General features: G+C 45.2%; 2 protein-coding genes across 9 annotated transcripts; one reads left to right on the top strand and one right to left on the bottom strand.

The window, feature by feature from the left end:
• Positions 1 to 70: 70 nt before the first annotated feature.
• LOC141554510 (uncharacterized) lies at positions 71 to 23687 on the bottom strand. Of its 8 annotated transcripts, XM_074286472.1 has the most exons (9): positions 23328 to 23455; positions 10361 to 10462; positions 7228 to 7261; positions 3943 to 4926; positions 2527 to 2724; positions 1837 to 2043; positions 1141 to 1358; positions 943 to 1054; positions 233 to 827 (listed from the first exon to the last, which is right to left on the bottom strand). In XM_074286472.1, exons 2-9 carry the CDS (start codon positions 10384 to 10386, stop codon positions 468 to 470), a joined length of 2139 nt encoding a protein of 712 aa, XP_074142573.1. In that variant the 5' UTR covers positions 10387 to 10462; positions 23328 to 23455; the 3' UTR covers positions 233 to 467. The 8 variants fall into 8 exon arrangements, with proteins under 8 accessions (XP_074142574.1, XP_074142571.1, XP_074142572.1 ...); XM_074286473.1 differs by lacking the exons at positions 233 to 827; positions 7228 to 7261 and adding an exon at positions 71 to 190 and having other exon boundaries at positions 23328 to 23654; XM_074286470.1 differs by lacking the exon at positions 7228 to 7261 and having other exon boundaries at positions 228 to 827; positions 1837 to 2040; positions 23328 to 23536.
• Positions 23504 to 26988, top strand: TMEM208 (transmembrane protein 208). Its single transcript, XM_074286481.1, has 6 exons — positions 23504 to 23623; positions 25187 to 25282; positions 25724 to 25783; positions 25872 to 26008; positions 26233 to 26317; positions 26639 to 26988. Exons 1-6 carry the CDS (start codon positions 23618 to 23620, stop codon positions 26774 to 26776), a joined length of 522 nt encoding a protein of 173 aa, XP_074142582.1. The 5' UTR covers positions 23504 to 23617; the 3' UTR covers positions 26777 to 26988.
• Positions 26989 to 26994: the final 6 nt, after the last annotated feature.

The raw sequence follows: 26994 nt of genomic DNA, 5'->3' as shown, positions 1-26994 counted from the left end.
AGCTGAGTGGGAGAGGGTGTTGTGGGGAAGGGGGACAGCACCGGGCTGGGAGGCTGGGCTCTGGGTGAAAGGCCAACTCTGCTCCTGGTGATTCTGGCCAAGTTGCTTTCACTCTTCAGGCTTTAAAGGTCACTTGCTTCGGTTTCCTCTGGCTGTGAATCCTGGCATCATTTTGGGGGGTCCGGGCCAGCTAGAGAAATAAAGCCAGCCTTGTGGGGCTCTTCCTGCTTCTGAAGCCTCTTCCAGACAACAGATCTGGGGCTCCTAAAAGGCTTTCCCCAGGGCAGTGCTCACTTAGGGCTGGGGTCCAGCCTGGTCAGAAGTTTCCTCATCTAGGGAGTGCTCTCTAAGGCCCCTCCCAATTCGAAGGCCTGTGACCACCACAAGGTAGAGATGAGATCACAGACTTTTAATTCTTGCATACCCCACAAAGAATTTTGTACAGGGCTGGTCACGGTGCCGAGGAGCTAGGGAGCCATTTGTAAAATAAGGCAAATGGGATGTGGGAGGCAATAGGTGGGAACCTGGGGCCCACCCGCTCTACGCCAGGACTCAGCCGGGCCCCTAAGAAAGCCGCAGCCCCTCATCCTTGTTGGGGCTTGGCTGTTGGAGCCAAAGGCTCTGAGGGAGCCAGAGTGGGGAATGCTAGGGAGGAGCCTGGGGCTCCCCGACTTGGGCAGCACCAGGAAGCAATTCCTCCGGGTCCTCAATCCTGGCAAGGGAGCCCTTGACTGAGGAGGGGTAGGTGAGCTGTGCCGGGCCTTCTCTTGCTCCAGGAAAGATGGTGCCAGTGGTGAGGTGCCCAAGCCCTGCTGGGTACCGAGGTTCTAGGGGAGAGTAAAGTTGCAGGTGGGCCAGGAAGAGGGTTTAGGGACCAACTTTTATTCAGAGGGTCATGGCCAGGTCGGCCCCCCCCACAAAACGGGACTGAACGCAGGTCACCTGGGGCAGCTGGGCTTGGAAGTGCTCCACAGCGGCCATGCTGATGCCCTGGCACATGGACACATCCAGCACCTTCAGCTGCTGGCAGGCCTCTCGGATGGTGGCCAGAGTCCTGTGGGGGGCCGGAGTCAGTGCCGCACTCTCACCCGCACCCCTGTGTCCGGAGCCCTGTGTGCCCCTGGCCCTGAGGTGACTCACTGCTCCGTGAGCTGGTTGCAGTTGGAGAGGTTGAGGTGCTGGAGCCTCCTCCAGAAGCTGGCTGCCCGGGCCCAGCCCCTGTCACTCAGGCGGCCACAGTGACTCAGGGCCAGATGCTCCAGGCCGGGGCAGCCTTGGGCCACTGCCACCAGCCCCACGTCCGAGAACTCCAGGAGCAGGCTCAGGGAGAGCTGCCTCAGTCTGGGAAACTTCAGCACCTGCGGAGAGGGCAGCCGGGCTCGTCCAGGGGTCCCAGGCCAGTGGCCTGGACTGAGGCCCCTTCTGGCCTGAAGGCTCAATTGGTCCTCTGTGGTGGGGTCTGGAGGGGAAGGGAGGAGGGGGGCCTAAAAAGGGTCCGAGAGATCATCTTATCGGACTCATTTCACAGAAGAGGACGAAGAGTCAGAGTTACTGCTCGAGGGGGATGGGAATCCAAGGGGTCTGACCCAGAGCCCCCAGACAAGTCACTTCTCTTTGTTTTGGGTTAGTTTTCTGAGCAGTAGGGGCTTAGACCATCCCTAAGGCTCCTTCCACCCCTTCATTCTGTCCTTGTCCTAACCCTCTCTTCTGCAGTAACCCAGGATCCCTGTTCAGGAGAGCCAGCCCTCCTCTCCCCAGTGTTCCCCTCATGCTCCCTACCCCTTGACCATCCCCATTCCCATTTCCTCCCCAGTGCTGCCCTCATGTGCCCTGCACCTTGGCCAGGCTGTTGTCTGTCAGCTTGCTGCAGGCAGTGAGGTCAAGCTCCTGCAAAGCCCTCAGCAGGAGCAGGGAGGGTGTGAACTGCTTGTTGGGAGTCTCTTGGGAGGGGGTCTCGAGGTGGGCCAAGGGCTCTGGAGGCAACTGTGGGAGGAAGAAGCCCATGTCTCCAAAGTTCTTGTTTAACTTCGTCCCTTTGTCCTTCTGGCGAAAAGAGCCAAGGGGAAGGGGTGGGGAGATAGTTAGAAGGCTGCTGAGGCTGCAGGATGTACCTATTCATGTTGGGGGGACTAGGTGGGGAAGGTCCAGCTAGGGGCCTCCTACTTGGATGGAGTTGGACCAGAACCATCTGGATAGCTCCTATTTCTTGAGGGATTGAAAGTTTAGAAAGCACTTTCCTGACAGCAATCCAGGGAGGCAAGGAGAACAGATTTAATCCCCATTTTACAAATGAGAAAACTGAGGCTCTGAAATAAGCAGTTCTTTGCTTAAGGCTGTACAGTTAGGAATGAGGAGCCCTTTGGAGTCTTCTGAGCGCTCCTCACTACTCCATACTGTTTTGTACAGACTGAGGTCTTGGACAAAAAGAGCCAAGCCAATCCTGGAAAAGGAGAGGCTGCGGCCCTTCCCTTTAGACTTTCCCAGTTGTACTTCCCACTGCCCCCTCTCCCAGCTCACCCTCCTCACCTCCTCGCCTGGATCTGCCAGCCCCAGGAGCCCCGAGTCAGTGATTTCCTTACACCATGCCAGCCGCAGGACAGTGAGTTGGGGCAGGTTGGCAGAGATGGCCAGCAGGCTGCTGTTGGTGAGGGACATGCAGGATGACAGGTCGAGCACCTTCAGGCTGGAGCCGAGCCCCTGGGCCAAGGAGATGACAGAAGCATCCTGGAAAGGAAAGGGAAGGTATAGGAGAGCACGTGGGATGCTGGCTGGGGCCAGGAAGAGCCCCTATAGAGAATCCTAGAGGCAGAGGTCATGTGAGATTTCAAATCCTTGATAAAGCTCTGGGCCTTTTTATATAGCTCTATCCTAGCTTCCCAAGCTGACTGTAGGTTTCTGACAGCTGGGACCTGGTGTCATAAATCTAAGTAGCATGTACAGAGAAAGGGTTTTAAGGATTACCAAGGCCTTGATCTACTTTCTTTTATCTCAACAAGCAGAACTTCAGAGAAAAACCAGATCTGGATCCATCACTTACTAGCTGTGTGACCATGGATGAGCTTCATCTCACCTTTCTGAGACAAATTTTCTGATCTGCAATATGAGGATAAGAGTGTTTGCACCTCCCTCACAGACACTGGGAAAGAAAGGACTTTGTAGACCTTAACAAGATTTGAGCATGTGTGTGGTTACTATCATAACCACTGTAGTTGGGATCGGGGCACGGAGGCTAGCCCTCTGAAGGGCCATCCACTGGCATCTACTTTTAGGGCTCTGTGTCACAGCAGCAGCATAACAAGGGGGAAGACTTCTGTGGAGGAAGGGGGCTAATTATCCTAAGAGTCAACTCTTCATGGAGTTGAAGTTCATCTACATTTGATTTAACTAATACAGAAAACCCAAGGGGCAGTTAGATGGTGCAGTGGATAAAGCACCTGCCCTGAAGTCAGGAGGACCTCAGTTCAAATTCAGTCTGAGACACTTAAAACACTTCCTAGTTGTGTGACCCTGGACAAGTCATTTAATCCCAATTGCCTCTGAAAAAACAAACAGACAAAAAAAAGCTATAAAGGAAGAAAGAGAAATAATATAAATTAGAGATCATCAACAGAGAAAAGATACTAGGAAAAAAAAGAGAAATATGAAGGAAGAAGAAAGAGAAATATAAATTAGAGCTCATCAACAGAGAAAAGATACTTTAAAAAAAGCTATGAAGAAAAAAGAGAAATAGTATAAATTAGACATCATCAACAGAGAAAAGATACCAGCATTAACATAATAGGGGGAAAAAACCAGAAAACTCGAGGATTTTGCTTGTGGTGCTGGACCAGAAACCCTCAGCAGTTGGCCTTGGTCACTGAACTCAAGAGGAAGCTCTCTGAAGTCCTACTTGGTCTCCTGGAACCTCCAGAAAGCAGGGAAGGCCAGGAGAGGCTCACTTACCTTCAGCAAGGAGCAGTAGGCTAGCCTGAGAGATGTGAGGTGGGGTGGGGGCCCCCTGGGGAACTCCAGTGCCTTGGCCAACTCCCTTCCACTCACGCGGCAGCACTCGCCCAGGTCGAGGCTTCTCAGTTCCCGCAGCCAGTGCAAGGAGGAGAAGCCAGAGTCTGTCAGCTGCTGCAGCTTCTCCAGGCGCAGATGCTGCAGGCCCTTTAAGCCCCTGGACACAACCAGAAGGGCCCCGTCAGCCAGCTCAGAGCAGCCACTCAGGTCCAGGCTGGTCAGGCCCCGCTGCTGCCGGCAAAGGCCTCCCACGGCCTCAGTGGAGATGTCCCGGCAGCCTCGCAGGACCAGCTCCTGCAGGTGAAGTCCCACCACCTGTCCCAGTGCATGGAGAGCTGCGGGGGTCAGATTTGTGCCGCTTAGGTCCAGGGCCACCAGATAACTGGCTCGCTCCTTCAGGAAGTGGAGTATGTTGGGGAAGGAAAGGATGGCCGAAGAGCCTGGTTGGCCTGACTGACTGCGGTGAGGGTCAAAGGTGATGTGGCAACGTGCCAGGGAGAGGCGCTCCAGTTTTGGGGTGCAGCTGCTTAGGCGGTTGAAGCTGCTGTCTGCCAAATGGCGTAGGCTAGATAGGTTGAGATCCCGGAGGTTGGCCAGGGCCTTCTGCACCTGTTGGACTGTTTCCGGTTGGTCCAGCAGCTTCCCGGACATGAAGAGGCTATTGCAGCCACTGAGGTCCAAGACCTGGAGCCCAGGGCAGCTTATGATGAGCCTTACAAAAGAAGCTTCTGTCAAGGAGCCCCCACCCAGAGATAGGCTTTGTAGGTGCGGGCCCAAGTAATAGGATATGGACTGCAGCACGCTGTTGGCATCTGAAGAACCATCCACGTTGATAAGGCTCACACAGGAGACGTGCCTGCGGCTTAGGCTCTTGATGGAGCTGAGGGAGGCAGCTGTCACAGGGATGTTATACCGAACATCTATCTGAGGGAACACATAAAGGGCCCCATCACTTACTTAACCTTAGCCTCACACTTGTGGGCAGCTGTGAGGAATGGAACATCCAGGGATAAGTGAGGGCCAAAGAATAAAGGCAGGGACTAAGGATGAAAGTATGGAGAAGGCCTGCCTCAGAGTGGGACCCGGGAGAGAGGGGTACTAAAAGGGCAGCTACAGAGGGTAAGTCAAGAAACCTGAGACACCAGGAATGTGGCACTGAGTGAGAGATCCTGACACCTACAGAGAGATAGCTTAGAACCTAAAAATGGGGAGGGGGATGTGGCTTACCAGTCAGTTCTGGGCCACATAGGGACTGGTGTTGAGATAAAGAGAGGTTAGGGTAGGTAGGATGCCAGGCAGAAATCACCAGAGGAAACTCAAGTCCCCAGTGGCAGCCCCCAAACCCAAGGGTAGCCAAGTGTCTCTAGCAGGAGGAATGGATGAGCAACTGCTAAAGATTCCAGCTGTTTTAGATGGAGGCCCTGACAATAAATCTAGCTCCTCAAACCCAGAAGACTTGGAGCCATAAAGCATCTAACCCTTTATTACAAATAAATGAAAAGTTTCAAGATGTCTTAGGCAGGAGATACTGAGAAAAATGGCAAGAAAGTATCATCTATATTGGGGGGGAGGCAGTTGGGGTTAAGTAAGGCAGTCTCCTTTGGGCACCTCGAAGCTGGCACTTATCAATCCCACAGAACACCCATTTTAGTGGCTAATGGGGTCCTGAGCCGATGGTCAGAATATCTCTACAGACATTCTTGGCTTCTCAGTCCATTGCTTAGGAGTACAGAGGTCACTGTAGGGAAGGAGGAAGGGCATATACTTCTTGGAGGAAGCTAGAGTAGTAAGGTTCCAAAGAAGCCAGGGCAGCAGAACTTGGCAGCAAGCATGGTGCTATGGAGAGGCTACCTAGAAGAGAAGAGAACTGTGGGAGATAGTGTCTTCAGGAAATTGAAAAACTATCCAATTTAGTAAGGAATTGGAATGAGGATAGGAGAGGGGGCATTTCTTATACTACTTCTGTCAGACTTGTTTAGTAAAACTATAAAAATGTGAATTATTAGTATTTTAATTAATCTAGCACAGCTTTCTGCACAGTTAATGTTTAATGTTTAATAAATGTTTATTTGATGATCAAAAAAATTCCTTGGAATGGCACCTCAAAAAATTCAGAAGAGTATTATAGGTTTTGTTTTTGTTAAATTTGTAATAGCCAATTATCTCAGAAATAAAGATTGAAATAAATAATTGGAGAAATATTCTTTGCTCATGGGTAGTTCAAACCAATATAATAAAATGACAATATTCCCTGAATCAATTTACTTATTTGTTACTATGCTAGGTCTTTTTTAAAGACCTAGAAAAATAATACAAATTTCAGGAATAATAGTGAAAAAATAAGTAGTAAGAAAAGATCTTATCAATACTAGATCTCAAATATACATAAAGCAACAATTATTAAAAACAATTTGGAACTGGCTTTGAAAATGATAAGTCAATCAATGGAATATATTAGGTACATATCATCAATAAGCCAACAAAGGCAATAAAATAGTCTCTGATAAATCCACCGACCCTGATGTTAAGAACTATTTGATAAAAACTTCTAGGAAAACTAGTTACAGTCTGGAGTAACTAGGTGTAAATCAATACCTTTCGCCATATTCTAAGACAAATTTCAAATGGGCACAGGCACTAAATATAAAGGTCTCATCATAAACAAATTAGAAGAGTAAGAAAGAAATTACCTTCTGGATTTATAGATAAAGAGTTCATAAATAAACAAATGATAGAAAATGGAGTTTGGGTTGTAGAAAATTTAAGAAATTTTGTATAGATTAATTTAAAGTAGTAAAATTGGAAGGGAAAAAGTAACTAGGAAAAAATCTTTAGCAATTTTTTTGATAAATGTTTTATTTATAATATATATAAAGAACTGATTCAAGTTTATAAGAACTATTCCCTATTAGATAACTGGTCAAAGTAGACAAACTGGATTTTCCAAAGGAAGAAATTGAAGCTATCAACAATCACATGGAAAAAAATGCTTTATTCTTGAATCTCTAAAAGTGAGAGAAATACAAACTAATGCAATTTTGAGGTTCTACTTCACACCCATCAATGATACCCAAAGATGATAAAAGAAGAAAGTAAAAAATGTTGGAAGGGCTGTAGAAAAGCAAACAGATTAAGGTACTGTTGGTGGAGCTGTAAATTGGCCCAGTCACTCTGAAAAGCATTTTGGAAAGATGCCCAGAAAGTTAGTCATCAAACTGTGCTTACCTTTGACCCAGTTATGCCACTATTGAGCTTATACCTAATCAAAGAAAGAGGAAAAGAATTCAAACACACACACAACATTTATAGCAGCTCTTTTCACTATAGTCAAAAATGAGAAATTAAGAGGTTGTCCTAATGGGGAATGGCTAAACAATTTGTGATATATGAATATAATAGAATGTTATTATTCTATAATAATAGATGGTATAAATAAATGATAAAATGGGCAGTTTCAGAAAAAACTGGGACAACCTACATGTATAGATACTGAACAAACTAAAGAGAACTAGGAGAACAATTTTTATGATGATAATTTTATAGAGAAAAACAATCCTGAAAGACTTTAGAACTAGATTAACACAATGAGAAGCCGCCACATGTCATCAAGAAAGATGATGAAATCTCTTCCTGACTATTCATCTCCTGACAGAAAAGTAACGAACTTAAAATGCAGAAAGAGACATAGATTTTTGGATATGACTAATGTCGGAATTCATTTTGCTGGCCTATGCAGTTATTATTGAGGTCTCTCTCTCTCTCTCTCTCTCTCTCTCTCTCTCTCTCTCTCTCTCTCTCTCTCTCTCTCTCTCTCTCTCTCTCTCTTTCTTTTTCTTTTTTGCTGAGGCAACTGGGGTTAAGTGACTTGCATAGGGTCACACAGCTAGGAAGTGTTAAGTGTCTGAGGTCAAATTTGAACTCAGGTTCTCCTGACTTCAGGGCTGCTACTCTATCCACTATGCCACTAGCTGCCCCTGTCTTTATTTTTCACTAAAATTTTTTTTTTGCTCAATAGTGAGAACAGATGAAAAAAATTAATTTTTAAAATTAACCGAAAAATAAAAAACCTTTTAAAATAGTTCATTCTTTCTTTTATCCATATGTGGTTTACCAGTTTTTAATTCGAGAAGGGTTTCTTCTATACCTTGAATCCTTTTGTCATCTTTGAATGTCATAAGTGTTGATAAGGCACACAACAGGCCTCTCTGGTCATGGATGGGCTCATCATCCTTGGCCTGAATAAAGCAGCAGAAGAATACCAAGAAGCTTACAAAGCCTAAGAAGAATAGCAAATACTCTGAGAAGGGGATGAGCCAGCTGTGCTCTCTCTCAGCCGGGGGCTTTACTATTTGGTGAGATAGCCTACTTCCACCTGCAGTGGGGATTAGTGAAGAGATGAGAGGCAGGGAGAAGTAATAAAAAGTACCTTAGAAAGTGGAATTTAAAAACTGGGATGTTTTTTTTTTTTAGTTCAATCTAGTACAAGTTACTTAATATAAAGAGGAGCAAAATGAGGCATGAAGAAGCTAAAATAATCAAGAAATAATCTTTTAAAGAGCTACAAATGGCTCATTTTGAAGAGTCCAGACTAAATACGACACAGACAAGTTGCATGACCTTGTAATTACATTTTTAGGTAAGTGTGGGTGTATAAAATGTTGGTGCTACAAGTGTTACTGAAGAGTCTTTCAGCTCAGCCAGCAGTCCCATCACACCTCTTGGTCTCTAGAAAGGTCCTAGCTGGAGTTTGAGTGCTTCTCTTTCCTTCCCTTGTCTAGCAGTACTATCCTTATCTTGTCCCAGTTCAAAGAGGAAACAATTGAGTAGAAATATAGGTGATAACAACATTAGATATCCGAGGTTGGCATATCTGAAACCAGCAAGCAGCCTATGGCTATAAAGCGAATCATCAAAGGGGCCAGCTCAGTTCAGCAGAAATCCCATCCAGGTGCCCGAAAGTTTCCAGCTTGGGTGCTAGGGTAAGCTATGTACCCAGGTGACCCGAGTTTGCTCCCCAAGTAACAGTTGTGGACTAACTGACAGCCCACAGGCCTCTGCTCTGGGGAACTTTGGTTAGGATATTTATAGGCTGGGACCCCAAGAAGCAGGTGGGGAGACAGGATCCACAAGTTCTATTTTCAGGTCTCCCATGTGCAAGCCTTTTATTCTGAGATCAATAGTAAAGAGGATGATGAAGACCAAAGGTTCTCCTTTCTGGTAAAGACTCAAAACCAAATCTACTGCTTGGGGATATATTTAGCTGGAAAAGACAAACCTCAGGAGGGCACAGATTATGTTGTCCACATAGCTGAAGGATTGCCATTCAAAAAGAGTAAATTTAATTTTTAGTCCCAAGGGACTCTACAAGGATTAATGATTTCAGCTCAATATAATGAGGAATTTCCTAACAATTAGAACTGTCCTGAAAAGGAAAACACAGGGAAATAAAAGAACATAATGGGAGAGCTCTGGATTTGAAGCCAGCTCAAATACTATCTGTGTGATCTTGAGAACAGAGTCTCTTTTTTTTTTTAATTCTGTAAAATTAGTAAATTGGACCAGACGATCTGTACATTTCCTTTCCCCGGCTGTGAAGTGGCGTAGGCATTCTGGAAAGCAAGATAGAAATGTCTCCAAAAGGTTATTAAAGGTTTCAGTTCTTTTGACCTAATGATACCACCAGGAGACTTAAACTTCAGGAATCCAAGTAAAAAAGAAAAATAATCAATATGTACAAAAATATTTATAGAGTTGAGAGTACCCATAAACTGGGGAATGGCTAAATATACAATGGAATATGAATGTAATGAAATATTATTCTGCCATAAGAAATGGTTAAAAAAAAAAAAAAAAGGTTTCAGAGAAATGCAAGACGAATACAATATGATGCAGAGAAATGAGCAGAACCAGGAGTAACAATATTGAAAAGACTAACCAGTTAAAAAGATTTAAGAATTCCTTTCAATTCGAAAACTATTATTTCCAGAGGAAGCATGTTTCTGTCCAAGAGGTAAAGGATTAAGGATGCTGAATGACTTTTTTTTGATTTGGCCACTGAGGGAATCTGCTTTACCTGAGTAGGTATGTTTGCTACAAGAGATTTGCTTTTCTTCCTTTTTTCAATAGTAGAGGGACTTAGAAGGAAGCAAAAATAGGTTTTTTTATTAGATGAAAAAAAATTAAACAATATTTCCTTCTACTACTTTGATCATTCTATGTCTCTTTGGGAGTGGTGAGTTCCTTGTTATTAGAGCCTGGGTGACAAGTTAGTAGGGATGTTATAGAGATTATTTCTGTTTCAGACAGAGGTTGGACTAAATGACTTGTGAGACTCTTTCAAACTTTAAAGATTCATTACCTCCCGAATAGCAATCTGGGCTGCATAGTACCAGGCTCGATTCACCAGAGAAGCCTCTTTCTGATCCGACAGAGGGAGGAAGCTCAATATATAAGACAGCATCTAGGGGAAAACAACAGTGGAATGGAACAGATGTTTAGATCTGGGGATCTTTGGTGACAGAGGATATGCAGAATTTGAATGGAAACAATCAAACATAATTAACTACAACACTACATTACATAAGAAATGAACTCAGAAGACCTGGTTAACTCCCATGATATGCAGATACAAGGCAGAGGGAGGGATCAATGACTGGCCATATAGTTGCAGCATCCCATATGATAAGAGTTATAAATACCTGCTGGTGGATTAGACACATTGCAATAACTCTGTGGCCCCTAAGTTGGAAACCATTGTTCTCTCTCCTAACAACTCCTTCCAAGGGGAAAAAAATCTGGTATAATATATAGTGTGGGAGAGAAATAACTGAATATAATCTTGAACTTTCTTCCTGAGTTAATTGTAGGCCTTACAAACTGCTTACAAACATTTCCATCTCTCCCCTATCCTCAAAAAACCCTCACTTTATCTGTCCTTACTACTTTCCCATATCTCTTCTCCCTTTTATCGCTGAACTCAAAAAGGCTGTCTCTAGATAATGCCTCCCTCCCACTCTTTTTAATTCTCTATAATCTGACTCCTGACCTCATCATTTCACTGAAACTGCTTTCTCCAAAGTTACCAATGATCTTAGTCACTAAATCTAATGACTTTTATTCAATTCTCATTTTTCTTGATTTCTCTTCAACTGTTTAAATTTTTTTTCAATGGTATTTTATTTTTCCAAATAGAGGTAAAGATAGTTTTCAACATTCATTTTTGGAAGACTTTTGTGTTTCAATTTTTTTTCTTCCCTTACCTCCCCCCCCCCATAAAGACAAGCAATTTGACAATGTTAAATATGTACAATTCTTTTAAACACATTTCCATATTTGTCATATTGTGCAAAAAAAATCAAAACAAGAGGGAGAAAAATCACAAGAAAAAAAAAGTGAAAATACTATGCTTTGATACACATTCAATCTCTATAGTTCTCTCTCTGGATGAGGATGGCATTTTCCTTCTAAACATATTGGAATTCTCTGCAACTTTTACCATTGTCAATCACTTTCTTCTCCTTGATCCTCTCTTCTTCTAGGTTTCTGTAACACTACTCTCTCCAATTCTCAATCTCCCTGGCTGGATCTTTATATAGGTCATGCTCACTAACTGCAGGTGTTCTCAGGGGCCCCTCTTCTTTTCTCCCTCAGTAATATTTCACGCTCTGATCTTGTCAGTTCCCATACCTTCCATTGTCATCATTATGCTAATTAATCTTAGATCAACTTATGCAGCCCTAACCTCCAGTTAGGGCATATTGCCTATTGCCACATCATAGACCAGATGTCTTCTAGATATTTTCAATACAACATATTCAAAATTGAACTCATTATCTTTTATCTCAAATTCTAACCCCAATTCCCTATTTTCTCCTCTCTAAATCAGCTTCTGAAGAGTTACCAAATTGACATTCCTAATATGCTGATCTGAACATGTCAATCTCCAATTAAAAATAAAAACCTTCTGTGACTTTGTTGCCTCTAGTGTAAAATGCAAAATTTATAGTCTGACATTTAATACTTCCCAATATATCTGTTGCTTACTTTCTATTACCCTCCTTCACGTATTCCTCATTCCAGGCAAACTGGCCTGCTAGCTTTTTTCCTTATGAAATATTTCATCTCTAGCCTCCATGTGGGAGCCACAGATCCCTCCAGTTGTTATTAGTACTCTCTCAATCTTGAAATCACTTTGTTTTTACTTGACTATATTCATGTTGTTTCCCTAGTTAGAATGAAACCTTAAAATCAAGGGATTATTTCTTTTTTGTGGGTGTGCTTTTGTATCCATCAGTAGCTGACAACAGTTCCTTGCACACAACAAGCCCTTAATATTTGTTGATTTGAATTCATTCGAAAGGACCATGCATAGAGCCTTTGCCATAAGATGGGAGGTGGAACAGAGGACAGTTGAGCAGCATAATACCACAAGCTGAGCCTGAATCGGCAAAAAAGCAGTAGAGCATATTTTTTAAGGGACAAAAGGGAGGAAGGGAAGGAAGTGCTTGAAATCTATGACCATAGACTAAATTAGTTGAGCAGAGCAGCCAAGGGCTATAAATTTTTTCTTCCAGTCAACAGAAGAGAGCTATAAAATGGTATTCCAATGAAAGGCTTGAAAAGGGCTGGGATAACTTTTCTCATCTATAAAATAAGAATTGAACTAAGGGATCTTTAAGAATCTCCCCAAATTTAAATGTCCTTTTTTTTTCAAAGATCTATTTCCCTCCTCAAAGCTTTCCCTAGCTCTTCTCTAAACCTCTTACCACCTTACAAAGCATATTATAAAATCTGCTTGTCTTTTGTGTCCTTTACTAAAATGTGGGCTCCTTGTCTTAGCTTCTTATCTCCATAGTTTCCTCAAACTGTGTTTTTTTTACCTAGTAAACGTTTAATTTTTTAAAAGCTGGATGGAAGATATGTTCCTATTCCCTTCCTTGCAGAGGTCAGGGATCATTGGTGTGGAACATTGTGTGTAACCTTTTCAACATGCTGATAAATTTTGCTGATTTTTTCCCCCTTTTATTCTTTACTCTAAAGGATGACTCTCTGGGAGAAGGTAAAATGATACAATGGGAAATATGGGTGATATAAAAATAATTTATCAGTAAAATGTTGTTGTTTAAAAAAAAATCTGGGTTTACTATACCCTGGGAAGACAAGTTTTTTAGGATGCTAGAGAGGATTGGAGAGATAACCAAATGAATAAATTATTTGGTCTCTGAAAGACTATTTTGAGAAGCTTGATAAGCAACTGTTTTCCAACTCCTCTAAAGAAAGAAAAAATAAGAATGAGACTTAAATGGTATCATACAGAGATTAGGGTTAATCATAAAAAAGATCCAAAAATATGAGACAAGGGAGTGGACTCGTCTGGGAAATCATAGTACTAAAGGACATCTTGTTGGGGATGTTGTTATGAAGTGCATTTCTTCTCAATCAGGAGATCAGATTCCTAAGATCTCTTCTAACTCAGATTCTAGCATTCTCTAGTTTTAGAACTTGCATGGAATGACCTGGCAATGGCATAGAAGGGAAAATGGAATGTCATGGGAGTCCAAATGCTGAGAAGCTAGCTCGATTCTGACACTTAATTTATCAATGAAGATGGAATTCCTCAGCTCTCTCCTGTTCCTCAGAAGAGGTCTCTATTTCTCTATTTTATCAGCAAATTTCTCTTGAATAATATATCTTTTGAATGCCTACTCTGTGTAAGACACTACGTTGTTTGGGAAAGATACGAAGAGATTTAAGACAAGATCCCAGTCTTTTTAGTTTGCAACTTAGTTGAGGAAGCAAGACAAGTATAAAAAATAATACAAGATAACAAGAGCATGAAAACTCTTTTGAGTTTTAATTCTTACATCCAAATACTGATACTATATCTCAATTTCCTATTCGGTCATGTCTTATAACATTGTCTAGACTTTTCTTTTTTTTTTATTTAATTTTTATTTTATTTTATAATTATAACTTTTTTTTTTGACAGTACATATGCATGGGTAATTTTTTATAACATTATCCCTTGCACTTACTTCTGTTCAGATTTTTTCCCTTCCTCCCCCAACCCCCTCCCCCAGATGGCAGGCAGTCTTATACATGTTAAACATATTACAATATATTCTAGATACAATATATGTGTGTAGAACCAAATTTCTTGTTGCACAGGAAGAATTGGATTCAGAAGGTAAAAATAACAGTTTACACTCATTTCCCAGTGTTAGACTTTTCTTTTACTTTTATTAATTCTATCTGATGTTTAACTTGTGTCCACTTATTCCATTCACTTGAAAGCTTGAGGGCAGAATTTCTCATTTTTATATTCCTAGTACTTAATATGGTACCTCACATGTAATAAATGCCTTTGTTGTTCAGTCATTTCAGTTGTATACAATTCTTTGTGACCCTATTTGGGATTTTTTTTTTGCTTTGTTTTGCTTTTTGTCAAAAACTACTAAAGCAGTTTGCCATTTCTTTCTCCAGCTCATTTTACAAATGAGGAAACTGGGTGAAATAACTTGTCTGGAGTCATATAGCCAGTAAGTGTCTGGGGCTGGATTTGCACTTAGGAAGATTTTTTTTTTAACTCTATTTCTCCCTTCTGCCATGCAGATCTCTCTAGTAAATACCTAATTAATGTCTATTTCTTAAGCTGAATTCTTGAGAAAGTCCTCCTTTCCTGGTTCTTATCACCTGTTTCTTCATAACTTTCTGGTTTCCCAGACTACCTTCTCCCTGACTTGTGTCATAGTAACTACTACAAGATTAATCTTTCTTTCATTGTATCACATTTCCCCCTAAAAACCTGAAATAGTTCCTTCTGTCTTTAAAAAGTCCTAACTCAGGATGGCTTTTAATGTGGTCTGAGCATTCTCTAGCCGTGTCTCCCACTCTTGTTTAAAGCCAACCTTTGACACCTGTCAGATCTCCTCCCTATTCTGTGTCCCACAACTAAGGAATTTGAAAAGAAAAGCCTTTTATTTAATAATAGCTGTCATTTATATAGTACCTTACCTACTCTCACTTTCATCTTTAGCACTAGACAATCTTTTCCCCATTTTACACATAACTGAATGTGATATGTAAATATTTGCCTATAATAATACAGAGCCTGTAAATGTCATTAGATTCAAATCCAGGACTTTATTGTCTCTAAGTCTAGCATTCCCTCTAGTAAGCTATTCTACCCCTATTTCCATAATTTTCTCAATAAAAATTGACAATTACAAGTCCTACTTGTGGAGGAGGAAGGAGTTTGTGTCCAAGGGAGAACTAGAGACCATTATTGATCACAAAATAGAAAATTTTAATTACACAAAATTAAAAAGTTTCTGCACAAACAAAACTAATGCAAACAAGATTAGAAGGGAAGTAACAAATTGGGAAAACATTTTTACAGTTAAAGGTTCTGATAAAGGCCTCATCTCCAAAATATACAGAGAATTGATTTTAATTTATAAGAAATCAAGCCATTCTCCAATTGATAAATGGTCAAATGATATGAATAGACAATTTTCAGACGATGAAATTAAAACTATTTCCACTCATGAAAGAGTGTTCCAAATCACTATTGATCAGAGAAATGCAAATTAAGACAACTCTGAGATATCATTACACACCTGTCAGATTGGCTAAGATGACAGGAACAAATAACGATGAATGTTGGAGGGGCTGTGGGAAAACTGGGACACTGATGCATTGTTGGTGGAGTTGTGAAAAAATCCAACCATTCTGGAGAGCAATCTGGAATTATGCCCAAAAAGTTATCAAAATGTGCATATCCTTTGACCCAGCCATACTACTACTGGGCTTATATCCCAAGGAAATACTAAAAAAGGGAAAGGGACCTGTACGTGCCAAAATGCTTATGGCAGCCTTTTTCATAGTGGCTAGAAACTGGAAAATGAATGGATGTCCATCAATTGGAGAATGGTTGGGTAAATTATGGTATATGGATGTTATGGAATATTATTGTTCTGTAAGAAATGACCAACAGGAGGAATACAGAGAGGCTTGGAGAGACTTACATCAACTGATGCTGAGTGAAACAAGCAGAACTAGGGGATCATTATACACTTCAACAATGATACTGTATGAGGATGTATTCTGATGGAAGTGGGTATCTTCAACATAGAGAAGAAGTAATCCAATTCCAATTGATCAATGATGGACAGAATCAGCTACATCCAGAAAAGGAACACTGAGAAATGAGTGTAAACTGTGAGCATTGTTTTTTTTTTTTTTTGTTTTGTTTTGTTTTGTTTCTGTTCCCAGATTATTTTTACCTTGCGAATACAATCCTTCCTTTGCAACAACAACAAAATTCGGTTCTGCACATATATATTGTACCTAGGATATACTATAAGATATTTAATATGTATGGGAATGCCTGCCATCTAGGGGAGGGGGTGGAAGGAAGGAGGGGAAAAACTCGGAACAGAAGGGAGTACAAGGGATAATGTTGTAAAAAAATTACCTATGCATATGTATTGTCAAAGAAAATGTTATTATAAAAATTAATTTAAAAAAATAAAAAAAAAAGATAATTACAAGTCCTAACAGATGGCTTGGTAGACACAGAACCAAACCAAAAGGAAAAAAGTGTCCCATGAGTATACTATGCTTGTGTTCATGCTATTCCTCTTCCCTAGAATACCCTGTTCATTTCTGAAATCAGCAAAAATTTATGAAGCTCTTACTATATACCAGGCTAGTCTTTATTCTCTACCTCACAATATAATGGGGGAAACTACATGCAAACAACTTGGTGTTGGTATTCACTCATTTCAATCATGTCTGATTCTTCATGACCACATTTCTTGGCAAAAATACTGGAGTAGTCTGCCATTTACTTCTTCAGCTCATTTTACAGATGAGGGTGAAATGACTTTCTCAGGGTCACACAGATAGTATGAGTGAGATCTGAACTCTGGAAGATGAGTCTTCCTGACTCCAAGCCCAGTACTGTATGTACCACCTAGCTACCCAACAACAAGGTACAAACAAAATTTGGACAGAACAAAGAGGTAATAATTTCAGAGGGAAGGCATTAATATTAAGGGTTTGGAGGAAAGCTTGCGGAAGAGGAATTTTACTGAAGATTTAAAGGAAGCTACAAGGTAAAGATAAGGAAAAAAAGCATTCTGGCCATGAGGGAAAACCACTGAAATTACTCAAAAGTTGGAAATTGAAGGTCTTGTGCAAAGAACAGAAGACACCAGTATCATTGGATTGGACTAGACAGAGTGCAGAGAGTTGCAATAAGAGTAGAACAGAAGGAAAGGTTACAAAGGGCTTTAACAGTAAAACACAAGATGTTATATTTGATCCTCGAGGAAAAAGAGGGCCAAGGAAGCTTACTGAATGGGGGTGGAATGACTTAGGCTTTGGGAAATGACTTTGGCCACTGAGTGGATAAGGAGTGTAGAGGGGATAGACAGCAGGCAGTGAGATCCAGCCACGGTAACAGCCCAGGTGTGAGGTGATTGGGGTCTGCACCACAGCTGTGGCAGAGTCAGAGATGAGAGGGCATTATAGATGAGAAATGCCACAAAAGTAAAGCAGAAAGAATTTGGAGGCAGACTAGATATGGGGAGAGAGAGAGAAGTAGAGAATAACACTTGGGTTTCGAGACTAGGAGCATGGCAGGGCCTCCACAGGAACAGGAAAAGTTAGAAAATGGGGAAGATTTAGGGGGAAAAATACTGTGTTCAATTTGGGATCTGATTAATTTAAGATGTCTACAAGGCATCCACTTTTCATTATCTTTTAAAATCTGCCCAAAGTCTCTGCTCAAGTCTTTAATTATGGTGATATTAGTCTTTGTTCTGCTGCTAAGTAGCTTTATGGATCTAGGAAAGCTTGTGTGTGATGTGTGTGTGTGTGTGTGTGTGTGTGTGTGTTTTCCTAGGACCAATGACATCAAGGGGGTAATGTCTCGATGTGCCTGAATTGGATTTAAATGAGGGAGAGTTGCCCAAAGTCATTAGCCTCATACTCTCTTCTAGAGTCACTGAAATTCACTGGTAAGACAAAGGTCAAAATGACTGTCGATGGCTTGAGATGCATCTTTGATGTTTGATCAAATGCTAAATGCTCCAACAGAGCCTATTTATGGCTATCAGAATCAATTGTTTTTTCCTGTAGAGCAGATAAGATACTCCTCTTAACTCACCAATGGGTATGAAACACACTGGTTATCCTCAACCTAATTTGACCCAACTGCCAAGATGGTTTACCAAGATATGGTCACTACACATGCTTCAGCTTCTTAGAGTCCTGAGAGTTGAATGACAGGTAGACACCAAAGCGAATGAGTAGCTCTGAAAAGGGCTCAGCAAGCTTTCACACCAGAGGTACTAGTCCTCCTTGAACTCTATATATCTCTATACACACACACACACAAATATTCACTTAACCCTATTTACCTGTTTCTCATCTATAAAATATGGGAGAGAAAAAAATGGCAAATCACTCCAGTATTTCTGCCAAATGAAAACCCAAATAGGGTCCAGAAGAGTCAGACCGGACTGAACAACAACTAAACAACAAATGGGACTCATTTTCCTCCTCTGTAAAATAGGAATGAAGGCTGCCACAATTCTTACAGTATTTTGTTTAAATACTTCCTTTTCCCTTATCACATTCTACTCTATCATAGTTACTGGTATGAATCTTGCTGCCTTCTCCCTGGCCCATTAGTTGGGAAGTTTCTTGTAGGTAAAGATCATGCTATTTTTTCATCTCTGAATTTTTATCACTTAGCACAGAGCCTTCTTTGCATATAGTAAAATTCTCAAAAGGGCTTATGGTCTCATAGATGTGTTTTTTCCTCTTTCAATAATGTAGACTGCAACTCATTCATGTTGGCTGCTCTGGCCTATGTCTTCTCATAAGGATACAGGAAGCCTGTTCAATATTGCAAATAGTGAAGCCCCCAGAGTGCCCATAAGTTACTTACTCCTCCATTTTTTAAAACATGCATTTCTTTGATGACCATACTTCATTCCAGTTCTCCTCTGCAATCCCTTATTTGTAATGCCTTGGTTACAACTTGCCCACATCCATCTTCTGCCTCTCATTGCCTCTGATACTCATTTTTAGTTTTTGGATCCATAACTCACAATTATACAAAGATGGCAGGATAGTAGTACTTAAAAGATGGGGTTTTGTTTAGGAGATAAGTTTAGGATCATTGAGAAATGTAAAGTTACTCAATCTTTTGGCAAAAGGCACTCTTGAATATAACAGATAATAAATTTTAGGAGTGATTCCTAAGGTTCTCTCCAGATCCAACAAGTTAGCATTTAAACAGATCTAAGAATTCTAGGATATAATATTCTGTATTTTTACATTCTTCCCAGTTCTAACATTTTGTGTTCTCAGGTCATGATCTATCATTTACTCTAATTCCTATGGATCTGTTCCCTTTTCTGAGTTTCAGCACATAGTAGATGTTCTACAAATATTTGTTTACTTGAGCTTGCCTTTTCTCTGAGCCTTTCTCAGGATCACAGAGTAGAAATATCCTTGCTGAGGGTAAAGTCATGGATTATAACAGAAGGGGTCATCTAGGTGGGTAAAGAGTGGTGGGCATAAGAATCAGAAAGACAGATTTCCAAATTCAGATATGGTCTCAAAACACTTATGACCCAAGGTGAGTCATTTTATTGTTTGCCTTGGTATCCTGATCTGTTAAGAGAGCTGGAGAAGGAAATAGCACACAACCCCAGTATTTCTGCCAAGAAAAACCCAAATGAAGAATTAGACTTGACTGAACAACACTTTAGAGGAAGGTGGGGCTGCAGGAATCTTCTCCAGAATGTTTTAAAGCTGAATTATTATTGCCTTGCCGACAATTCCCAAACTATTTATCTAGTTCTAATATCTCACCACAACTCCAGTCTGGCATTTCCAACTACAAGCTGAAAATTTCCATCTGGATGCCCAGTGGGAACTTCAAACTCAGCATATATATGGCTCCCCCTTCCTCATCCAATAGCTCTACCAACTTGGGGGAAGTTACCTGACAAAGTAAGGAGCAGCTGTAAGTAGGCACAAAGGATTCCCTAAATCCTCCAATTTTCTTTTTCCTTTCTCTATGAAGAGATGATTGGTTTACCAATATTCTTTTCCTTTCCTAGGGCTGGAAGGGAGGTTTCTGAGATTGGAAACTCTTGATGAGGAGGGTATAGTAGCCCAAGATGCAGATAGCAAAAGAAAAGCTGGGACAGAACCTGGAAAACTGTGAGGGTCTTGGCAGAGATCTGGGGCAGTGCAGGATCAGCAGAATGGGATCTTTTGAAGTGGAAACCGAATTGGACCAAAACTAAACTTGACTGAGGGTTACCTAAAACTGAACAGGAGGCAGCTCTAGTCCCCAGATCTCCCAGCAGAACTGTGTAAGTTCCAAATGTATAACCCATTGCCTTCCTTCTTCCTCTCCACTTACCAAAGGTGAAGAGGTGGGGAAATGGAAATAGCTAGGGCAAAGAAGCTTTTTTTTTTTTTTTTTTTTTTTAATAGTTTTGATATTGTTTCATTATTTTTTCCCCTATTCTAGTACAATGTTTTTATAGTGACTTTAATCAATCCTTGAAGTCTTATGAAGTTGGAAGAATGAAAAAAGATTTCCTAAAGGCAGGAGGAGGGCCTAGAGCAGAGCTATTTCTTTTGTGGGGTAATATTAGAACAGTCTACATCAGAGTCCTGAGTGCCACAGGCTGTGTGAGCTATTCTGGGTAGCAGAGGGCATGGCAGGGTTGGGTGGTGGCGGCTGGATGAGTGTAGGTTGAGCACTCTCTGGTGAGCAGGAGGGGATTGCAGCTTTTGAGAAAGTCAATAAACTGAGGTCTTTGAAGAACCTGTTAGTTTGGGGACCGAATGGCAGCACCACCTCCTGGTTAATTTAGGTACTAATCTCTCTGCAGGTTGGATGAAAGCCGGCCGGCCTTTTAGGAAGCGCTGAGAGCAAGGGCAAGGAGTGGGCTGTCATTGTTCTTACATCACCACAGAGTGAACCCAGGCCACAACAGATTAAAATGTAACTGGGGAGTGTTAACAGAAACAAATAAAAGTGCGATAAATCCTAGAGAGGATTACCTTTGAAAATAAATTTGAAAACTGAGCAAATATGTGGCCTGGAGGGATGCTTATGTATGGATTGATAGCTTGACCCTTCCCCCCCTTTTCTGAGTTCAATAGTCAGCTATCCCAGATGAAAAACTAAAACAATTTTTTCCCTTCTACTTGCTCAGGCTCCTGACTCGCCTGTACTCCCTAACAGCACACCCCTCCCCCAACCCTCAGACTTATAGTCATCTTTGACTCTTTTCTCACTCTCTCACTCCAAGCTGACTAGGCTCAAGAATTCTATTCTTTCAACTTGACCCCAGGCTGCTAACATCATCAGAACTGTCATTCAGGCCCTCACACATCCTCATTCCCCGTCTCCTTGCTTCATTTTCCCATCACTCTAGGCACTCCTTCATATAGCTCACAAAACAATCTTCCTAAGCACAATCTTGCTTGTGTTCACACACACACACACACACACACACACACACACACACACACACACACACACACACACACACACCTTGGGGGAAAAAAAAAAAAGCACTTAATGGGAGTCTTTTTCTGGCTAAAATGATTTTCTAATTTCTATTTGCTCTTGCCCTGTCCTCTCTCAGGACATTTATGAAGGGCTTTCCTTTTGCCTGAAATACTGTGTGTGTGTTCTTGTCTCTGATTTAAAGTATTTTCTCTTCACTAAGGACTTTTTTTTTTTTTTTTTTTTGGCAGTTCTTTGTCTGGATCTCTTCTTTGCCACATCACACTTTAGTCCTCCAATAAACATTTATTATGTGCCTATTGTGTGCCAGGCTCTATGCTATGCACAGGGACACAAATCCAGAACAAAGCCAGCTTCTGCTCTCAAGGAATTTACAATCTAATGGGGGAAGACAATATATCAAAGGAAGTGGAAGATCTGATAGAGAAATGAGAAAAAGAAGTGGGGGGTGGGAACAGGATAGAGAAGACCAAAAGCAGTGCAGCAGCTCCTTTATTTTGTACCCTAATTTCCCTCTGTGAGCCTGTCATATTGCCCCCATCCCGTGGAAGGTCCTCGAGGGGAAAGGCTGCACCCTTTTCACATTTTTGGGTTTCCAGTGCCTAGTGCAGGATCTGGCCCATTGTGCAAGCTTTATAAACGTTTGTAACACTTAACTGGGTTCCAAAAATCCCTTTCTAAATCTTAAATCCCATTCCTGGTCTGCTTCCTGCTGCCAGGGCGGTGTGACTGCCAGGGGGAAGCCTCCCCGGAGGCAGCAGACTCCCATGCATTTGTCTATCCCCGTACTTCGGCCAGCGGTGGACAGAGGCCTGGCCTGAGCCAGGAGGAGCTGGGTTCCCGTCACCACTTGGACGCAGCTGGCTGCGCCTGGCCAGGTGCATTCGTTCCTCCCAGGTAGATTATTCCCTGAAGGCACAGCTCCCTGCAAACCGCCACTTCCCCATTTTACAGGGAAGAGACCTGGGGGACCGAATGCTTCCCTTGAAAAGCGCCGTACAGAGGTCGCTTCTAGCCCTGACCCTCCATGTCCTGGGGAGCCGGCGGTCCAGCGGGGGCAGTGTCCAGAGGATTCTGGGTAGCCCCTCCCCCCCCCCCCCCGGCGGGCCTCAGTTTCCTCATCTGTAAAGTGAGGATGGCGCCACCTCCCTCCCTGAGATACTTTTTACAGCAGCTCCAAAAAAGCGGGCAATGACCCGCCAGGCTTCTCTAGAACCCGGACCCCCGACCGCCGCCCACGCGAGTCTGCTTGAGCTTTGGAAAATCATGGGAGGGGAGGCCACCCAGAAACCCCAGTTTGGCAGACGAGCGTGGTGGGGGTTCTGAGCTTCTTTACTCAGGCTCGCCGCCGCCCCCGCGAACGAGGTAGGGGAGGGGATGCCTCCTTGAATGAAGCACTGGAAGGGGCGGGAGGTGGGGGAGGGACAGGTGGTGCGGCTCCTTTGGGGAGGAGGCGGCCTGCAGAGGGAGACACGCGGTTCGGAGTTGGAGGGGAAGTGAGTAGAGTGGGGCACAGAGCGGCGCAGCGACTCGCGGCGGGGCCGAGATGGGATTTGAACCCATCCTTCCGTCCTCCCACGCCGCGCTGCCCCCGCCTTCCACGAGGGCAATTTCGGGGCGGGGGCGGGGTGGGCGTGGGAAAGCGGATTGGGCGCGAGGCCGCCGAGGGCCTGACCGTTAGCCTGAGGACCAAGGTGGAGGCTGGACGTTTTCTAGGAGGCCTCGGGCCCGGGGCCGTGAACTCCACTCTCACCTCAGGGGGAAGCGACGCGGCCATGGCCACTAGTCCTCCCCCAGCCCGGCCTCCGCCCGCCGCGCACGGGCAGCTGGATGTCGTAGTCCAGTCGGGGCTCCGGGCGGAGTCGTTGGGAGGAAGTGCACTGCGCACTTCCGTCGCCCGCCTTGATGTCATTGACACCCGACCCTTAACCCCCTCCCCCTTCCCCCACCCGGAGCGCTTTCTCTGCTGAGCTGGTGCTGCCTGGCGTCCATCGCCGCCGCTCGTCTTCCTCTCCGCTCCGGAGCCGGCGGCTCGGTGACACCATGGCGGTAAGGATGAGGCGGCGTACGAGCGGAGGGCGAGGCCCGAAATCCGGGGAAGCTTATCAGAAGGAACGCCAGTGTAGGAATGGTCGGACTCGCAAAGGGAGATCGGGATCTACCAAAGCATGGGACGGGGGTAACGGAATATACCAAGAGTCCTGGAGGGGGGATTGTGGAACGTGCCAAGGTGGGGAGCCTAGTGAAATGTATTAAAGTGGGGCTCCAAGGGGAGCAAGGGGCCTAGTGGAACGTGCCGAAGTGAGGGCCAGGGGAACAAGGGGTATAATGGAATGTACCAAAATGAGAGCCCAAGGGGAGCAAGAGGCAGGAAGGTTCAAAGGGAACTAGGGGCATATGGAATGTACCAAGGTGGAGGCCGAAAGGGAAGTCGCGAAGTAGGGATGAGATGGCACGTTCCGAGGTGGGGAGAAGCAGACCAGAGGCGGCGGGGGCAGCGGCGCTGTTAAGCGCCAGTCATTGCCGGACGGCTAAGTCCGGGGGGCGCAGGGACAGGCAGGATCAGCAGGCATCTATTGAGGGCCTGGGGTACAAGAGGCGGGGGCAGCCCCCGTTCTCGGGGAGCGTGCGGGCTGACGGAGCAAGCCAGGTGCAGACGGGCCGGAGCAGGATAAGTTCGGGATAATTCATAACGAAAGGGGTGCTGGGAAAGGGTGACGTTTAGCCGGGACCCGGAGGTGTCCAGGAGGTGGGAGGGAGCGCTGCCTGCCGGGGCTGGGGGTGTCTTCACATTAGGAAGGTCAGGTGGTTTGAATAGGCAAAAGTGGGCAGGTTTGAGGCATGGCCTGCTGGGGGGGGAGGGAAAGCAGCCACATCTGGGCAGTTCGGGGAGTACAGTTGAGTGGGGGCTGGGCACAGAATTGTGGGTGCCCCCTAGGTTTGAGCTGAGGGCGGGGAGGAGGGAAGTGACCCAGCGTGGTGAGTGGCGAGGAAGGGCTTGGCGGGAGATGTCTCAGCTCTGCGCACGTTTGCGGGGCGTCCTGCCTGAGGGGCCGTAGCCAGCGGGAGGTAAGGGACTGAGGAGGGCTGAGAAGCACTGGCACGAAGATGGCATTGGCTCGGAGGGAGGCGCCGGGCGGGCTGCTGAGGAGAAACGGCAGAGACGTGCCCGTGTCGGAGAGCGGGTGCAAATGATGCCCGGGAAGAGCGCTCTCTTGGGGGGGCGGTACTCAGCTGTGCGGAGGCTCGGAGTGCGAGCCCGGCCTTGTGAGCGTGTGTGCCGGAGCCTGGCCCACGGCTGGGGGGAGGGGGACACCAAAGAGCTGGCGCCATTGCCCGGTGACCCGGACACTTCTTCCCTTTGGGGCTGGTTTCCTCACTCAGAGTGACCCCGGAAGGCCCTCCCAGCCCTGGACTGTGACCTTATACACCCCGGCTGGGAATGGTAGGGCCGGTCTCAGAGTGGGACTAGCAGCAGCACCCCCGGATTTTTGGAATGAATCAGACCGATATTTTGAGGGAGGAGGGGGAGGGCATGGAAGGGACCGAGAGCTTGGGGGTGGGGGGCTGCTGAGTCTTCTAGACCTTCAACTCTCGCTGACTTGCCCATAGCCCAAAGGGAAGGTGGGCACGAAGGGGAAGAAGCAGATATTTGAAGAGAATAAGGAAACCCTGAGGTTCTACTTTCGGATCATCCTGGGCGCCACCGTGAGTGCTTCCCGGCCCTCTGCATGCTGAGGTGTCAGGGATATAGAGGGCTCCCTTCCTCCCGTGCTGGGGTGGGGTGGGAACCATGTTTCTGCGGGATCCCGAGTCGCGGGGGCATGAAGCGGGTCCTGTGGCTGGGCTTCATTAGAACCCAGCTGGGGAAAACCAGGGCCATCTCAGCCTCAGGGCCCAGATTAGTGTCTTCACCAGGAGGGGTTCCCAGGGATGGCCCCCGCTTCCTGTTTGGCCAGCTTACCCCCGGTGTTGGGCTGGGTGCAGAGCTTTTTACCCCTTCTGTCCCCGCTCCCCAGCAGAGGGGGGGGAAGACGGCTGGTTCCGAGGCTGGCTGTCCGCCTAGGAAGGTCACCCAGCAAGGAGAGGGGTGGATGACGGAGGATCCTGTCCATTGTCCTGAGTGGCTGCCTTTGTCTCTGATTCCAGGCTATTTACAGCCTCGTGACGCTCGTGATCTTCTACTCTTCAGCATCTTTTTGGGCCTGGGTAAGTTTCGTGACACCTCCCTGGCAGGGGCCCCAGCAAGACTGAAGCCCCCATCCCCCGAGGGTGCTAACCTGTGTGTAACCCACAGACGGCCCTCGTGTTCAGCCTGGTCGTGTATGGGGCCAGCTACCGCTCCATGAGCTCCATGGCCAAGGCGGCCTTCTCAGAGGACGGCGCCCTGGCGGACAGCGGCATCGACCTCAACATGGAACAGGGAATGGCAGAGTGAGTGTCCCCCGCCAGCTCAGGTGAGCGGGACCTGCTGCCGGCTCACTCTTTCCCGGGGCTGGGGGAAAGCCTGGGGGCAGCCCAGTGTGGACACCCATCCGTGCTGCCCTGGAGGGGTCGGGCGGAGAGCTGGGGGCGACCTCCCTGGCCTTTTGCATTCCTGCGTCCCCATGAGCACCCTTGATCACCTCTGCTTCTGACCGTGTCCTTTCCCTCACAAGGCACCTGAAGGATGTGATCCTGTTAACAGCCATTGTCCAAGTGCTCAGCTGTTTCTCCCTCTATGTGTGGTACTTCTGGCTGTTGGTAAGTAGGATGCTGGGGCGGGGAGGGACAGAAGTGCCTGATGCTGAGTGCTCCTCCAGGGTGGGGGCTCAGATCCCTTCTATAAAGTCTAGAGATGAGCCTTGTGGTTCCCTTCTCCTGACTCCTGCATCTGCGCCCCAGCCCTAATAGGCACTCACTGGGCTTCTGCTCCAGAAGCTCCCAGGGGGATCACTCTCTTGGACTGAGCTGAAATCTGGCTCCCTGCCCTCAATTGTGCCTCATGGCTCAGTTCTGCTTTCTTGCTTAGTAACCCACTGCATCCCATCTGCCCAAGTCCTTCCCGGCTTTGTTTTCTCCCAGGCTCCTGGCCGAGCACTCTACCTCCTGTGGGTAAACATCCTGAGCCCTTGGCTCACAGCTGAGTCAGCCAACTCCATTGTTGAGCCCAATGAGAAGCGCCAGCGACGGCAGGAACGCCGACAAATGAAGCGGCTGTAGCCAGCATGGTGGCAGAGGGCCGGCCGCAGCCACTGAACTGAGCAGGACTGAGTGGGGCTCTCCCGGTCTGGGCAGGCCCTACCTATCCAGCACCTGGGTCCGGCCCCATGACTTCCTGAGAGAGACTGTGGAACCTGGACGTCTGGACAAACTGGGTCAGGGTGGGCAGGGGAAGGGGGCTGGCTTATTATAATAAAAAGCCAAAGCTGGGAGCTGCA

The sequence above is a fragment of the Sminthopsis crassicaudata genome, chromosome 2, assembly GCF_048593235.1.
Source record: "Sminthopsis crassicaudata isolate SCR6 chromosome 2, ASM4859323v1, whole genome shotgun sequence".
Classification (NCBI taxonomy): Eukaryota; Metazoa; Chordata; class Mammalia; order Dasyuromorphia; family Dasyuridae; genus Sminthopsis; species Sminthopsis crassicaudata.
Note: the sequence above shows the minus strand (reverse complement) of the source record. Positions and strands in the feature narration are given on the sequence as shown.